The sequence below is a fragment of the Peromyscus maniculatus genome, chromosome 4 (assembly GCF_049852395.1).
Source record: "Peromyscus maniculatus bairdii isolate BWxNUB_F1_BW_parent chromosome 4, HU_Pman_BW_mat_3.1, whole genome shotgun sequence".
Lineage (NCBI taxonomy): Eukaryota > Metazoa > Chordata > Mammalia > Rodentia > Cricetidae > Peromyscus > Peromyscus maniculatus.
Window position 1 is genome coordinate 5,582,501 of NC_134855.1, and position 16,710 is coordinate 5,599,210.

The following is a 16,710-nucleotide window of genomic DNA, read 5'->3' on the forward strand; positions in this document are numbered from 1 at the left end:
ACAAACATGACCTAGCCCCAAGGGAGCACCTTACCCTCAGACTGCTACTAAGCTGCCCAAGAGTATGAAGAACATACATCAGCCTGACCAATCAATCCCATACCTTCTCACTGTCCTAGAGGCTAGAGGCTCTGTCAGAAAGCATGCTCAATCTTCACCAATGCCCTAAGACTGGACCAAGGCCTTCCCCTCACATACTCATGATGTTATAGCTGCCTGTTTATCTGCCTGCCTCCCCAGCTGATCACAGGCTTCTTGGGTGTCAGAAAATCCCTAGTGCTTACACTCACCTGCTACATTATCAGTCCTAATAAATGACCTCACTTCCTTCATCTGAGTCTACCACTAGAGCTAGCCTAACCAGAGCTGACCCCTGTCTAGGTTCTATAGCCTCCTTCCTGCAAGGTGTCTGTGTCTCTGACTGCATCTTTTCTGCTTGAGATGTTCTCATTTAGCCACATGGCATCTGAAGATGTTGTTTGACGAAGAAATCACTACAGAGCCTTTCTGCTTGGGGCCCCTGCCCCACCCAGTAGTTTTTAGCATTACAGTTCCTTATCTGTGATGCTTCCCTCTAAGAGATTTACCACACTTTAGTGTCTCTTTTTCTATGATCTTTCAGTGTGGCACTGGCACCGAGGAAGCATTTAATGACCTCTGTAAACCAAGTGAGTGGCATCTCAGAGCCCCACAGGGCTGAAGTGCATCTGGTGTGTAGAAGAATCTTTACTCACCCTCTTCATATCAGAGCTGAGGTGAGTGAGGCTGAGAGGGTAGGTTGGCACTTCACAAATGTGCCATAGTTCTTTCATTCTAAACAGACACTTGGATCTTCTCAGCATTTCTGAAATCAGGCAGCAGCTCACCATCAATATGCACATCCAGTGCAGTAACAGTTCCTGAGAGCTACAGCTAAATCGCCAGTGCACCCAGGGAAGTAGCCCTTGTCTCAGAGCTAGCTGTGTGTGTGTCCTCTCTCTTCCTTCCCTTTTGCCTTTTCATTAATCTAATCCGTGCTGTGACTGGCCTGGATGAAGTGAATGAATAGATTTTGTAATGGAAAAGGAACTTCTGAAAGATTAGCGACTAGCAGGAAGAGTAAGTGCTGGTCAAATGCAGTTTTGGCGAATGATGTATTTCAAGTCGCTCTGATGTGGCAGTTGTGAGAGCTCATAACACCCTTCTAAAATAATTGGGTCTCTAAAGTGGTTCCAAAAGATTTTTGCTTGACATAAATTCTCTAAATTTCCAGGCTTTCTGGATAAAATAGTTGACTGCAATGCCATCTTTAACGTGCTCTGTGCTATACTAGAGAAGATCCATCAGGAGCCTCCGAGCACTCCAGACAGAGGGAGGCTCAGGTGAGAAGAAACAACAAGATAAAGAGGCAGAGAGAGGTGTCGAGGAAGAATATTTAACTAGAAGCTTCCTGCCTGGGGCACTTCTCAGTTACACATTTAAACACCTAGCAATCCTAATTTACTCTCGCCTTTTCCCACAGGGCCCCTCCGAGTGTTGAATCTTTACTTCTTACTCAGCTCCCATGCGTGAGTGGCGCCAGCATTACTTACTTTTTCATGAGGAGCAGCTGTCTGCAGAAATGACTGCCTTTTGCAAAACCAAACACCACCATTTAGATGTCCTTCCTATGTGCCCTTTCCTCTTAGGAATATCTGCTCCAGCACAAGGAGCCTCCATGTTGGTCCCTCGCTTATAAGCTTTATTTCCTTCCACAGAAGAAAGGGTCTCCGGTCTCCAGCTCCACGTGAAGTGGGGCTCTGCTCAATCCTAATGCCAGAAGACACTTACATGAGTGTTACAAGTTCATCACCGAGTGTCTCAGGCTCATGAGTTTAAAAACTTGACTCCATTACACATATGTGCTCCGCACCTCTTGTGGTACTGGGAATGGTATGCAGGGCCTCATCTATTCCTGGCAAGTATTCTACCACTGAGCCACACCCCTAGACCCTGGGTTTTCCTTTTTAATAGGGCAGTTCAGGCCAGGTGTATGTTGCTTTAAGAAAGCCAGACATAAAACATTAGAACTGACACCAATACAGACAAACTGTGCAATTACAAAAAGAATTCCTGGCTTTATGTTGAGATTCACCACAGGGTTCCTCTAAATGCTGCTCTTCTCTAGTGCATTTAGATCTCACAATCAACGAACGTTTCTGTTTACAGAATTTTAAATTTGTTCTCCCATTAGGGTTCTAATAAGCAACATGGTACAAATAAAAAGAGTATGGGCTTTGAGGTCAAAGAAGCCTGGGCTCTGATTTAGGTTTACCACTCACTAGCTGTGGAAATCTGGGTAACTAGCTTCTTCCAGAGCAGAGGAAAACCACGAGGCCTGGAAGCCTCCGAGTGTCCACGGTCAGCACAGCTCCGGATGTCACAGAGTGCCATGTTTCTCCTCTCTGTTTCTGAAGGTATCTGTATGCATGCACACCACCACCTTCCTCTGTGCTTCTCAGCTTAAGTGAGGATATCTGTGAAGAGCACAAAGGCACAGGGTGCCAACAGCTCTTAGCTCCCTATCCCCCTAACAGATCCTGTTTCTGCAAAGACCAACTCCTTCCTGACACAAATGCTCCTCAGATGTCCACCCAGTAAATAGCACATTTATTTACATTCAATTTTCTAGGCCTGTCTGGAATGAAAGTGAGGCCTCCTGCGGCTGCAGATGGGCATGGATGCTGCCCTCTCCCGTCGAGGACCCTGCCTGACCCGTGTCCACCAGAATGCCACCCATGCTGCACCTTCTTCCCCACTAATTGCCAGTCCTTGCCCTTCTTTGGACTCGCAGTCCCTGTGAGGTCCTTTCTCTCTTTTGGGCCCCAGTGTATTTGACAATATAAGTTTGGGTTTATTCTGAATGCAGGTGGTTGTCCTCCAAGGGTTTGGTGCAGCTATGATCAGCTTCCGATTTTACAAGGTCCCTCTGGTGGCTGTGTAGACCACATGTTGGAAGGGCTAAGAACAGTGGCAGGAAAGCCAATTAGGTGCCTGTGCCAGTGTTTCAGATGAAAAGCCACAGTGACTAGGACAGATTCAAGCTATGCTCTAGAAGTAAAGCTCACCTGTCTTGCTAGTGGTCATGGCATGGGGAGCTGGCATGGGAAAATCCAAGACTGATGACTGGGGTGTGGCTCTGTGACTAGGAGGATGATGGTCCTATGGACCGTGTGAGCACCTGTTGTATGTCTCTTCAGGGTCAATTTTACTACAAGTTAAGTCAGTTAAAGAGCACAGTAAACTGGAATGTTTTTACAGTGAAATATGGTAAGCAACTCCTCTGCTTGCAGTGCCCTTCCAACTCAAGTATCCACAGTGTACAAGTGGAGTTCTGTTCAAATGTCCATTTCTCAGGGAAGGGAAACGCCCTGAGCACCCTCCCTGTGCGGTGCAGTGAGCTCCTCTGCCTGTGTTCTTTTTATTCTCTACCTCTTATGTCTCCTTCCCCGCTAGAGTAGAAGGTTAGCCTTGGTAAGCGTCTTGTCGTGCCACTGTCTCCTTGTCTAACGAAGAGAGGAGTGTGATGAACAGACACACACACAGCACAGCTACCAGTGCACACTGGGTCAACATTCAGGGTGGACATGAATTGTAATGGAGAACCGAAGGGTCCGAAGAACCCAGTGGAGTGCCATCTGTCTATCACACAGAATCCCCTGCCCTGCCTGTGGCTGTTTTTCACCTCCACCACCACTGTCCCCTCCCAGTGCACTTCAGGGAACACTGCCTGGGAAGCAGTGGTGGAGCCCAGTCAACTAGCAGGTAATTCTGCCTCTGTGACTCTCAACAAAGAGGTCAAGGAGATCCTTGGCAAAGCTAACACTTCTCTAAGTGAAAGTTCCTGAGACAAGCATTAATGAACATCAAAAGGCAATTAATACTGTAAAAACTTAAAAAAAAAAAAAGAAAGAAAGAAATTCAAGCCAGTAAAGTATGTCTACACTTCAAAAGGCAAGAACAGGTTTTTAAGAAAAAGTTAGCATGCTTTCTGTTCCCTATCAGCAGATAACAGAAAAGTGGCTCCACTTCAAAATGAGAATGCATCAAGAATCAGCACCACACAGACCTCTATTCTGCTGGGCAGATCCTACTTGGAAGTCTCCCTCTCGTAGACTGGGAGGTACCTGCCTTACTGTGTCGGTGTAAAGCTGAAACTGACATGCTTCCATTCCTCAGCAGCATCTCTGTCACACCAACAAGCTTCAGGAGACTGGTGACAGCTGGTGGACAATAGTACTAAGGCAACAGCAACAATACACAAAGTACCAGGAAGCTCAAGGCCCCAGTCACAAGGGTGACCCTGACAAAGGGAGAAACTGATCACCTATGGCCTTCACCCATTACATCATAGGACAGTGGAGTTTACTGGCTAAATCCAGGGATCTGACAGTGATCTGACTTCTCTGTGTCAAAGACTCTCCCACTCAACCATTAAAATCAGTAAACAAGTTTTATTTAATTCTTCTAGAACTGAATTATCTACTTTTTTTTTTTTTAACAGCACACTTCTGCTGCTGCAAAGAAATTCCAAATGTCAAGTAGGTCAGTGATAAAATGAAAAATGTTCAAAGAGACATTTAAAAATAGGCTTTAAAAATGTGCCTTACCAGACTGGACCGACTGTGAGAAGATCACTATAGTTGAGTACATGAATATTAACTGGAAACCCCCTGTAGTGTTTATCAATAGTTATGATATTCTATGCTAAAAAGCAAAAATTATTTTAAAGTCCCAAAGGTTTCCATTAACAAAGCGCTATATATAAACTGATTTTGTGGGGTTTGTTTTCTTTTTTCTCAATACCTACTACTTTTTTTCTTTAAAAAATGAAACTACGTAAGTACCAGAGAGTATTAGATACGAGACAGTCATTAAGTCCACAACTTGATTTAATAACGGGATCATTCCAATACCCCAATGCTGCTATTATTAAGTGAAGCCACTTGGTTAGGCTAGAATGCTGTGGGATGTTCTGTATGTCCTGTGGGAGCCCATTCTCAGGTTCTTTGTGGCGTTACCCAGCAGGTCCGTATAGAGGATGATTAGGACCATGGGCCTGAGTGCAGGTGTTTGAGATGGTCTGCACTTGGCTGTGCTGGGGGATGGTCTGTATGTCAAGTTGCTCTGATTGGTTAATAAATAAAACCTGATCGGCCGTGGCTAGGCAGGATAAAAGGACAGAAAGGCAGAAGGAGACGCTGCAGCCGCCGCAATGACCAGAGAGGCTGCAGCCGCCGCAATGACCAGCAGCATGTGAAGACGCCAGTAAGCCACCAGCCACATGGCAAGGTATAGATGTATGGAAATGGATCAATTTAAGATAAAAGCACAGTTAGCAAGATAAGGACAGTTAGCAGGAAGCCTGCCACGGCCATGCGGTTTGAAAGCAATATAAGTGTCTGTGTTTATTTGGTTGGGTCTGAGCGACTGTGGGACTGGCGGGTGACAGAGGTTTGTCCTGACTGTGGGCGAGGCGGAAAAATCAAGCTACACTAGAAAGCAGAGAGGAGCTAGTTATGTGTGGAAGGAGTCAAGCATTCCTCCAGCCTGGCTTTCTGATGGCCTCTCAGGCTTCACACCACCTTTCACATGTTGCTCAAGTGTCACCCCTTTCTCCTCACCTGAGCTATGTGACAGTGGTGAAGAGAGGAGTGTAACCCATGCACAGGCGGTTGGAGGAGAGAGCTAATCACACAGCTCTGCCCAGGCTGGGAGCGTCCTCAAATGCTCTTGATGCACCTCCCTCTGCTAAAGCAGTTTTTCTTCCCTTCCTTAGTCACCCTCAGAAAGCAGCTCACTCCTCAGCAGAGTGACCCTAACACAACTGGAACCACAGCACGAACACCACCTCTTTGGTGCTAACCCTAAATAAATCTTTGCCAAACTGGTGTGACCCTTTTACTTGTGAGAACAGACTCTTTTTTTTTTTTTTTTTTTTTTTTTTTTTTTTTTTTTTTTTGGTTTTTTCGAGACAGGGTTTCTCTGTGTAGCTTTGCGCCTTTCCTGGAGCTCACTTGGTAGCCCAGGCTGGCCTCGAACTCACAGAGATCCGCCTGGCTCTGCCTCCCGAGTGCTGGGATTAAAGGCGTGCGCCACCAACGCCCGGCGAGAACAGACTCTTAAAGCAATCAAAAAGGTGTACTTTAAAATGCTTTTTGACTTAAGAAAACGGACCGGAATTTATGTCAAGTGTAAGTCTCAACTGGCTTCTGCAGTGTGGACAGGAATAAAGGACACAGATACTGTGTCTTGGATAACAACCCCAGCTCTAGCCAAGGGTATGGCAAAGACGAATGAAAACGGCAGGGTGCGTACAGAAAGGTGAGCACAAGGAAGCACGGGTGTGTGTGCATGTCTGTGTGCATGTGCAGTAAGCACGGATGCTGGGGACAGACACAGACACACAAGTGTAAGAGTGGAGACAGGAGGAAGGCCGCCGGCTCAGCTGCACCCGCTGAGTTTATTGGGGGTTCACGGCCTTAAAACAGACACTAGCAGATAATTCTATTGAGAAGTTCCACCCCCTTCCTAGACAACTCAAGCCAATGCACTCTCAGAATATAAAGAATTGTGTTACAAAACTCACTATTATGTAAAAAATGTAGAGAGTAAAGACCCCTGATTCTACAGAGTGAGTGCTTATTAAATACCCTTGAGTATCTAAAGCTATTTAAAAGCTATTAGATTGGCACCTGGAATCCCCAAAACATCTACTCTCCCCTGGGATGGAGAGGCTGTGCCTCTTTAATCATCCCCTAAATGCAAAGAGGTTTGACCCCCATGCAATAGATAAAAGTCACCCAAAAAATGAACAAAAGAGGTGTTTGGAAAAAGCAGAACACCATTCATCCCAGCTAACGACTTGTTCATTATGAGTGATGATGGATAAAGACTTCTCACGCTGAGATGAAATCAAGATTTATATGCATTGTTTCCTCTCCCAACTTGTGGGAAGATCATCATCATTTAATTCTATCTCTGCGGCCAGTGATGGGCATCCAGAGAGCTGGTTATCAAACGGCGCAGTCAGCTGGCAAAAGCCGAAACGTGCAGTTGGCACATCTGGACGGAGCCGCCACAGCCGAGGGTGAACAATGACTCCTGGCAAGCATCCAAATTGCTTGCAGACGCTAGCAGGTCTCATCTACAACCGCCCCTACCAGCATCTCTCTCTCTCTCTCTCTTTTTTATGAGAATCAGATTTTCATTGCTCCATTCAATTGCTCTCCTCTGCCATTTTTTACAGCTCTTATCGTTCCCCTGGAATATGGCCTTGAGACAGCTCATCCGTGTCCTTCACTGTGTTATCTCTTCTAACTTTTATTAAAACTTCAGCTTTCATCTGAAGATAGCTAATTAAATCTGGAACAGATTATATGCCTCCCCTTAAAAAGAGAACACAACTATTTTCTTCAAGCTGTGCAAATGCCCTTTTCCTTTCCAAAAGGTGAGCTCAAAGGTGTTTAAGAAGTCTCTTCACTTACAAAGCTAAGAATACTTGACTTGCCAATATATGTGCTGACTTTAGTATAGCAGTCTGTTATAGATATACCTTTGGATTATTTTTGAAAATAACTTTCTTTTTTTTTCATAATATTTTTATTGATTATTTGGGAATTTTACATCATGAACCCTGAGCACACTCACTTCCCAGTCCTCTCCCCAACTGATGTGACCCTCCCCGCCGCCCCCCCCCCCCGAAAAAAAAAGAAGGGGAAAAAACCCCAAGTCCAATTTGTGCTGCCCATACACTCACTGGGGCATGGTCCAACTCCTGGTGGCCAGCCCTAAGACCACTGTGTCCTCCTCCACCCCTCCCAACCTCAGCACCAGCCAGAAGCCATTAATTGTGAAGAGCTACACTTCAGCATCCTAATCACAATTTTTAAGAGTCCTCTTCGGTGGCTTTCTATCTAGGCTGTTACCTTTTTTGAGGGGTGAGGTGCTGGAACTGTTTCTTAATATTAGTAATATTTGTGTTCTATATCCTTTACATGTATCTAATAGCACAAGCCTATTTTCTACACAAGAGTTAGTTAATGAGGAGTTAGAGACTAACAGGTGCATGGGTGCATCAAACAATTTATCTTTTTAAAACCATCTTAGTAAGATTGCCCTCATTTAGTAAAAATGAAGAGACTGTCTTCCCTCCCCTCATATCCTGAATCCTAGTAACTGAAAATACTCATGTAAAATTGTGTGAAAATATGAAATTAGAAGCAGTGATTCAAGTTTAGTGTTTTGTTTTGATCCTGTGGTGCTGGGGACAGAAGCCAGTACCATGCACATGCTAGGCAAGCACTCTGCTGCTAGGCTATGTCTCTAATTCCCTGGTTTGGATTTTAAGACAAGTTTACATTAACTAATGGTAAACACAAATAGCTCTGTCTTAATTTACTACAAATTATTAATGGACTACCCAGAACTGATTTGAACATGTTCTTCTCACATATGCCACTGACCCAGCTCCTTCTGAGGTCCAAAGGAAGCTTTAAAAAGTCATCCCCCCCCCCCCAACTGTAGGCTTGCTAATCAGCCTTCTAGAAAGGATATCCAAAGTTATGTAGCCAGACCACACCCCCTCCAACCCCTCCGCACAGAGCCTTTTCACTAAGTGTTAAGCTTCTATTGCCATGGTATAATTTAACTAACCCACCTGAAATTTTCTGGGATCCTTTTCTTCGCTTCACTGCCTTTAGCAGGATCTCCTTCATGGTGACCTTTGTGTTGTCCACCTGGATAAGGGAGAATCCATGAGCAGCATTTCTGTAGGAAAAGACAAGTGCAAGAGAGTTATCACTACAGTCTCCACTACACCTGGGAAAGCTTCAGAGCAACAGCACGAAAAATGTTAGTGATTGTTTTGGAGAAATTTGCCAGACGTTGGTGGCATACACCTTTAATCCTAGGACTCGGGAGGTAGAAGCAGGCGCATCTCTGTGTTCGAGACTGAACCTGACTCATGTCTGCAGATCTCAGTGCAGGCAGATATTATCATCACAATAAGCCCCTAGGTGTCCCCGAGAAAAAGAAAAAGCTCTTAACTGTAGTAGAACATCAGTCTGTCCATCCACCTTTTGTTGTTATTTTGGTTTGTTTTGAGACAGGGTCTCACTATATAGATCAGGTTGGCCTCAAACCAACAGAGCTCCACCTGCTGGGATTAACAGTGTGTATTACCATGCCTGGCCTATACAGCTTTTAATATACAATCTGTGTATATGCCACTATAAATGGTTTATTTATTTAGTCCTAGAAAAAACAAACTAAATATTAGTTTAAGCAAAAATAAGTGAAAAGACAAAACTCTTAATACTACTTGCAAGCTTCTAGTCAAATGAGGTTGGAGGTTCATCTAGATTGAAAAAGGAAAAAAAACTGCAAAGAAACTAAACAAGGATGCTAAATAAACAAAAAACAAAAAAAACCAGTAGCTCATTGCCTTTGTGAGATGTAACTTCACAGAGGCTGTTAACTGCAGTGGCAAGTATCACAAATCCTACCCCTACACTTGGGCACTGGAACAAAACAGGCTAATTCCAAGCAGCTCGTGCAAAAAAAATGGGACCCAAGTTTCCAACTACAGAACATCAGAATTGCTACAAGGAGTTTGGCCACATTCCCCCATTTCCCCATAAGAATCTCAAAGGGGAACATGGCTAAAAACCATGGCAGAGCTTAATACTGACAAGAAATCTGAAAGAAAAGCCAAGCCCTGAGAAAGCCTCCCAATGATAGATCAGGCTGGGAAAGGGTCTGAAGCCCAGGTTAGACCCATCCAGGTAGCTAGTTCTCTATAGGGGCTATGTATGGGCTGATCTCAAAACCAAGGACCCAATGTGTTTCCCTAAAACAGAGACCTCTCCACAGCGCTTGTCTCCATACAGCATGCTCTCTAATCCTCAACGCTGCATTTGTTAAGAAGCACAAAGCTGCTGCTGCTGCTGCTGCTGCTGCTGCTCTAGCCAGCAGAAGCATCCATTTTAACTTGGTGAAGTTCTCGCTATGGAACAGCAGGCCTGAGAACTGTCGAGCTAATTTTACTGAACACTCTGTTACTGAATCATGCCTGCGCCCCAGTCATTCTTTACCTCAGAAACTGGACCCCATCCCAGAACAATCTTTAAAAGTTTATTTTACTGATCAAAGCAAAATAAGAAATAGCTCTTTAAAAAAAAAACAAAACTATTTTGGGAGAGATGCTGTAAGTGATATTTTGGCAAGAGTACTGATATGTAAAGAGCCTTGTGCATTTAAAAACTTGCGGGTGTTTGCTCTGGCACTAGGCCAGTGTGTATTTGGAACAAATGCCAATCAACCACACTCGGATCTGCCTTCCCCGGCTTTCTCCTCAGAAGTCAGTATGTCCTCCATCTGCGACAATATGTTGGGCGATGGATGAGTAGGGCCAAAAGGAAACACAAGTTCTTGGGGATTTGCAAACTAGTACTGGCCCAGGCCTCACAGACTCTCATCCACCTGGGAGCTACCTGAACAAGGGTCGACTCTGCCTGTTTGTAAACTGCTGCACTGGCTCTTGTTCTGTGGCCAGCTGACAGCCTCATTCCAAGGCAAAGGGCAGAATAAAAGCTTAACAGGCACTTTCGTATCTGGACTAACTTTCATAAATTCAAAGTGTCCTTTTAAAAGGTCTGAGGCAGAGGAAAACCCCGTCTGTATTTTTCTGTCATTGTACCGAAACATACCTGGGTGCCAAGGTTAAAGCAAACGGAGGAAATCCCTGGCACTGCCCGTCCCCAGGCCTTACTGATAAATTGTGTGGCGGAGAAATAAAGGATTACCTTCTGTATTTTTTCATTACACTTTTCTTTTGTTACAGAATACATAAATCCATTGTGGCACAATGTAATATGTATCACCATGCTACACCTGCGGACGCTTCCGCGAGGCTGCCATGTCTGTGCAGTCAGGAATGATAAGTGAACCACCCGTGAATGTTAACGATAGTGATCATTCTGAGGTAACTCGGCTCTCCATCTTCCTTTACAGCCTCCAAGCTGAAGCCAGGGTAGCAGGGTTCATGGGAGGAAAATGAAAACAACAGAGAAGGAAGGGGTGTGCTATCTCACTCTGGGGCTCCATTTCTGTAAAAGCGTGCACATTAAGAGGAGGAGGTGGCTCTGCCTTGTGGACCACGCTTAGCCCCATCTAGTCAGTTTCTTTCTGTTAGGTCCATACTCCACCTCTTTACCTCCCGACAAATGCAAAGCTCGGGTCTTCCTTGGGTGCGCAGCCCCACAGGACGGGCTTCTGAGTGGCACACGCACACAGCATTCTGAAGGTAAAGTCAGGAGCACGTGGTCTCAGCACCCAGCGAGGCGTGGCTATTAAGTTGGGCTCCTATTTAGTAAACAGAAATGGAGATCTGCTACCACAGTTCTCAGCTTGACTTCCAAACAGTCTGGGTTTTCTGCCTCATTTCTTCACATTCAGCGTTTTTTATGGGCTTTCTAAAATGTCTACTGCAATACATCTTTTAGAGCTGCTCTTATTCCACAGAGGGCATCAGGTGTGAGACTGAGAAGACAATGGACTCATGGGCAGAACATACTGCCAACCCTGTCTGCCTTCTCCTGGCTGGGACTTGTGTGGGTTATCTAGCCAGGACAGACAGGTAGGTCACACACAGACCCAGCATCTGGGCTCAGGACAGGGCATTCTGGGGACACTGAGCAGAGACAGCTGCCCTCCCGCACCTCTGTGGGCTGCCTGTGTAGGTACAAGATGAAACTCCACGTCAGAGAGCTGACTAAATGCTGCCGGGAGTGTTTTAGTCAATTCAAAGCTGGGTCCTGTCAAGTCTGCTAACCACTGAAGAACACACAGACATTTAAAAAGAGATTACTCACTCAAGGAGCTCAGTTCTGTGCTGGCGAAAGCCACAGTCACCAAAGAGGCTTTGGGGGAGGGGACGGAGCTTGAGACATAGTCGGGCAATGAAGCCCAGACTGGCACTGAACTTGAGACCTTCCTACCTCAACTTCTGAAGAGCTGGGATTAGAAACTTATGTGACCACTTCCGACTTACTACAGAATTCTGACACTAGCATCGGTCCTAGACAATGAGTGCTTTCCTAAGTGGTAAAACCAAAGGTGACAGAGACACACAGGAAACAAGACACAGGTCCTCAACCCAAAGCAAACTCTCTGGACAGAGACAGGGCAGGACACCCATCGAGAAGGCAGTTCACTGGGAAGGAGTGTAGGCGGGCCGAAAGTGAGATGCCCTGTGAGCAGAAGGCTGTGACACACCAGCACTTCAACTTCCCCCAAGATGAGGGCCCTTTCCTTCAGAATTGTCACAAGGGTAAAATACACAATGGATGCTAGGCACCTGGCACTGGGGGTGGGAAACAGGGAGAAGTGCTTCCTAATGCTGGCTCTCTGTATCTGCCTTGACCCAAGTCACCATCCCAAAAGAGGCCTCATACAGCCCCTCTCTGCTCTGTCTTCCATGAAGACTGTTTACTGGGAGGATAGAATGGATCTCAACACCCATAGCAGCAGGGGGGCATTAAAATGTGCGGTTAGTTGCTTGGTGGCAGCATTTAGGGGCACTGTCAGCAAGCAGCCTTTGATACAGGCATCAGTGTTCAAAGGTTTCCTTTTGATAGAGTAAAACTCAGGAGCAGTGTAACTCAGTGGTTTGGGGGGCAGGACAGCAGGCAATAGAAAAGCAGTCACACTGCAGGGAAATTTGGTGAGAATTACAGAGTTTTAAACTTGTATAATATACACTGTTTACCATTTAACAATTCTCAAAATAACAGCAGCAACTACTGTTTATTGAACATTTACTATGTGACTAGTATTATTTTAATTTGTTTAAAACCTATATTAAAGCATTCAATCCTAAAAGAGCACACATATCATTTCACAGAAATGAGGAAAGTCTCCTGAGGCAGAACTCACTCATCCTAGTTCAGACTGAGAAGTCAACAAAATGGTACCTGACGTATACAGTCTGTGGGAGGGAAGGCTGAAGCAGTCAACAGACATCTGCTCTCTACACAGACGTGGGACACGGTACACCTGACGAGCCACACCCAGGAACGTCAGAGGCGCCCCCCTCAGGGTGAGGGGCAGTACCACTAAGGCAGCAGAGCACGTCCACCTATAGAATACAGTGGCTGCCTGGGAGTCAAGCTTGCCTTTGTTGAGTAAGCCATATAGTTGCTCTGGCTCCATTTCCTCACAGGCAAAATGGGATGATAATAATTCTTGGACTTGAAAGTGTTTATAATAACATCTATCAAATAATACTTAATGAATAACAACTAACATATTAGCCATCAGCTGGTTTTTATTAAAGGTGATAGCTAATGTTCAGGCATGGTAGCAAACACCTGTCACTTAGCACTTGGGGGCTAAGGATCTTGAAGTTTCAGGCCAACCTGAGCTGCACAGTGAGATCTTGTTTCAGAAAACAGCCAAACAAAGGAGTGATGTGTAAAAGAACAATATTTCTGAGCATTTACTTGCTCCCATAATCCCTTTCCTGCAGAAGGGCAGGTGCTATTATTGGTCCCACTTTATAACAAGAAACCAATGGGTTAAGACATCTGCCTGGAGATATACATCAAGTTACTAAGTTATATAGTTAGCAACAACGCCTGCAGGAGCCACAATTTAACCCTAGATTGGCTGTACATCTAGACTCTGAAGTCTGTGGGTTCTTTTGCTTTCTGTTCTTTTAAACTCTTTTAGTGCTTAGAGTGGAGGCTGAGAGCATGAGACTTCCAGAAAGCAATACATCTCCCAGATGGGAACCAGTGACCAACCTGTGAGAGAGGTTTACAAATACGCTGGTTCTCAGATCCTTTCTAAAGAGACCCTGGAAACTGCCATCGTTTCATGAACCATGGTCTCAGCTTCCAGAGGCGGGATAAAGGTGCCAAGAACAGTGTGCTCTGTTCTCTGGTCCTGACCAGTTCACAACAGCAATGGAGACACATTCCTCTGGTTGCCACCTGCTCTGGCCCCCTTCCATGTGTTCATTCCCCAGTACTCCAAGGTAGAAAATGAAAATATATGAGCAAGAGAAAGCCTTGCAATAATTGCAGCATGCCTGCTTTGGAGTCACTCCCTGGGGCAGCACTTTATCCACAAAGGGAGTTGACGTTAGTGTGAATGCCACAGTTTGTTTCCCATTGCACTGACCACGTTTTTTGAAAGATCAAAGCACATTGTGCAAGCATGCGATGTTTGACATTGGACAAAGTACTTTTTTTTCAAAACAGACATTTTCCAAAAACATAACTCGCTAGACTAATGGGCAGTGAGAAGCCAAAATGACTGCCCTCCGCCTTCTCCTTGTGTATCTTTGCCAGAGTCCTTGGGACTTGCCAAATCTGGTCATGCCTGCTTAGCTTGCTCGACTGATTGTGCCAGAAAAGAAAATAAGACACAGATGTATTTGAGCTCTTTGAGATGCCAGTAAGAGAGACAGCTAATGGCTTCATTTCGACCCTCCCCTTCCAGCTGGGCACAGGTGGGGATAATGAGGTCCCTCTCCCTAATCAAACTCAATTATTTACTACTCTATATAACCGCAAAGACATTCACATTCCGTTCAGAATATAAAACACACTGTGGGCTACTTCCAACCACTGCCACTGGGTATTTATAACAAACTCAAGTGGCTAACAGTTTGCCTTGGCAGGAGTTTAAGTGTGTAAAGTTTTGCAAACTGTTTCTGTTCGAATATGTCCTGCTGAAATGGGGTCCCAGGCGGGGTTCTGTAGCTGTCAGGTCAGTGAACTGCGTAACATGTGAGAATGTATTCACCATGCAGTGCAGACAGGATCTGGAAATCAGACGCTTCGTTCCACTGCAACCTTCTGAAGCATCACGGTTGTTTCAGCAGCAAGACTGACACTGTATTAATAAACATTACGAGTCACTAGCCTGACATGTACACAGCAGCAGCTGACAGACTCCAACGTAAGCTGAGGGAGAGCAGAGGAAATCAGAATGAGACACAGGAACTGAACACAGCCACGGGGGCTGCAGCATGAAACAAACTGCATTAACTCAGAAATGTGCGTCCCAAACATTCAAGAGATACAGTGACTACAGCAACAATCTGGTATAACTTTTGGATACTGAAGTAAATTGATAGCTATCTAAAATGTGTGCTTTTATTGTACGAGTAAGGCATACCCTGGCATACTTTGCAGGCAGACATTCCAGCGAGCAGAACACACATACTTGGTTTGCCTGACCTTTAAATTCTTACAAGTATGTAATTAATTCTTTCTATCTTTATTACTTGTTCCAGTATTTCTGTCACTTTAAACAGACACAAAGAAAAATCTTTTTTCCTCCAGACAATAGCCTTTGCCAAAAAGGAAATCAAGTCAGATTTACAAATACAAAATTAAGCAGGCTACATATGTTCCATTTCCATACATGAGGACAATCTGGACAATGAAAATGTTTGCTAATACAACAGAATGGGAAGAAACAACACGCAGTTGGTCCGAGTAATTCATACCCAGATTGCCAGGCCTGATTACAAAGAGCACACATCTTGTTTTTATTTTGTATTCCATTTTAGCTCTGCCCTTCCCAAACTGTCTGATCTTGCTCTGACCCTCAGCTTAAAGGTTTTACAAAGGAGCTGCTTATAGGGATAAAGGCAGAAATTAAACACTTAAAAAATGTTTGTTTGCCTTTTCTTCTGTTTTTCTTGCTCTTTCCATTTTACAGACCACAAGGCAATGCCACTGAAGAGCGGGAGAAGCTTCCAGCTAATGCTGTCCCTTTTGATAAAGGACTTGGTCATTTGGGGTATATTATGGAGAGACCATCAAAAAGGTAAGTTACAAATTACAGGCTTTTAAAAGTCCTCACATAGGAAAGAGCAGTGAACCTGGGTATGCCTCTTTAAAAGCTGCTCACCATTCCTTTGGGCAGAGCCAAGTGAACCCTAGGCAGCTTTGGGGAGCCCTCTAGGCCATGTTGGCTGTTCAAGGCAGTCCAGCTTCCCACCTTCTCCTGGTAGATCTTCATCCACACAGCAGAACTGTAGCTAGACTCTATTAACTTGCACTCTTATGTCCATTTACTGGATTCAACATTTAAGGAAAACACAAAGGAAGGTAGTGTAAATGCTCTGACTGACACGGATCTGACCTGGGTCCTGTCTGTTTTATTAGCCTGGATGCTTGTTCCCTTGGAACCCTGCTTCCTCACTCCATAGTAAGGTCTGCTTTGTCACTGCCATTTGTGAACTCAATTCCATTTCACCAGTTCTGGGTGAGTGAGCACTGTGCTGGAGGAGGGTAGAAGCAGACAGATGAGGTAGGTTCTTTTCTTGTACCACTATATCTCTAGAGGATCACTGGGTCCTGGTTTGGTCACTGCTATCAAGGAGCACTTCTCCAGATGCTGGGCACCATCTGAGATACAGCTTTTCATCTGGCTTTGGACATCAGTCAAAAAACATCCTAGGGCTGGCTGCATTTTTAGTTACTAGAGTGCTTGCCCAGCAGGCACAAGGCTCTAGGAATGATCCCGAGCACTATATAAACCAGGCATGCCCTGGGTCAGGAGTTCAAAGTCACCTTTGGCTACTCACCAAGTTCCAGGCCAGCCTTACATAAAAGAGAACCTGTCTCAAGAAACAAACAACCTCTCTTGTTTTTCCTTTCCACACTCTCCCTT

The 16,710-nt window shown here is 45.0% G+C and overlaps 1 protein-coding gene across 11 annotated transcripts in view; it reads right to left on the bottom strand.

The window, feature by feature from the left end:
- Mapkap1 (MAPK associated protein 1) overlaps positions 1–16,710 on the bottom strand; it is a 216,661-nt gene that overhangs the window by 85,315 nt on the left and 114,636 nt on the right. For all 11 annotated transcript variants that reach the window (XM_042274816.2, XM_006988721.4, XM_016007181.3 and 8 more), the window contains one exon: positions 8,678–8,787. In XM_042274816.2, the coding sequence (XP_042130750.1) occupies positions 8,678–8,787 (110 nt within the window). The remainder of the gene's footprint in view (positions 1–8,677; positions 8,788–16,710) is intronic.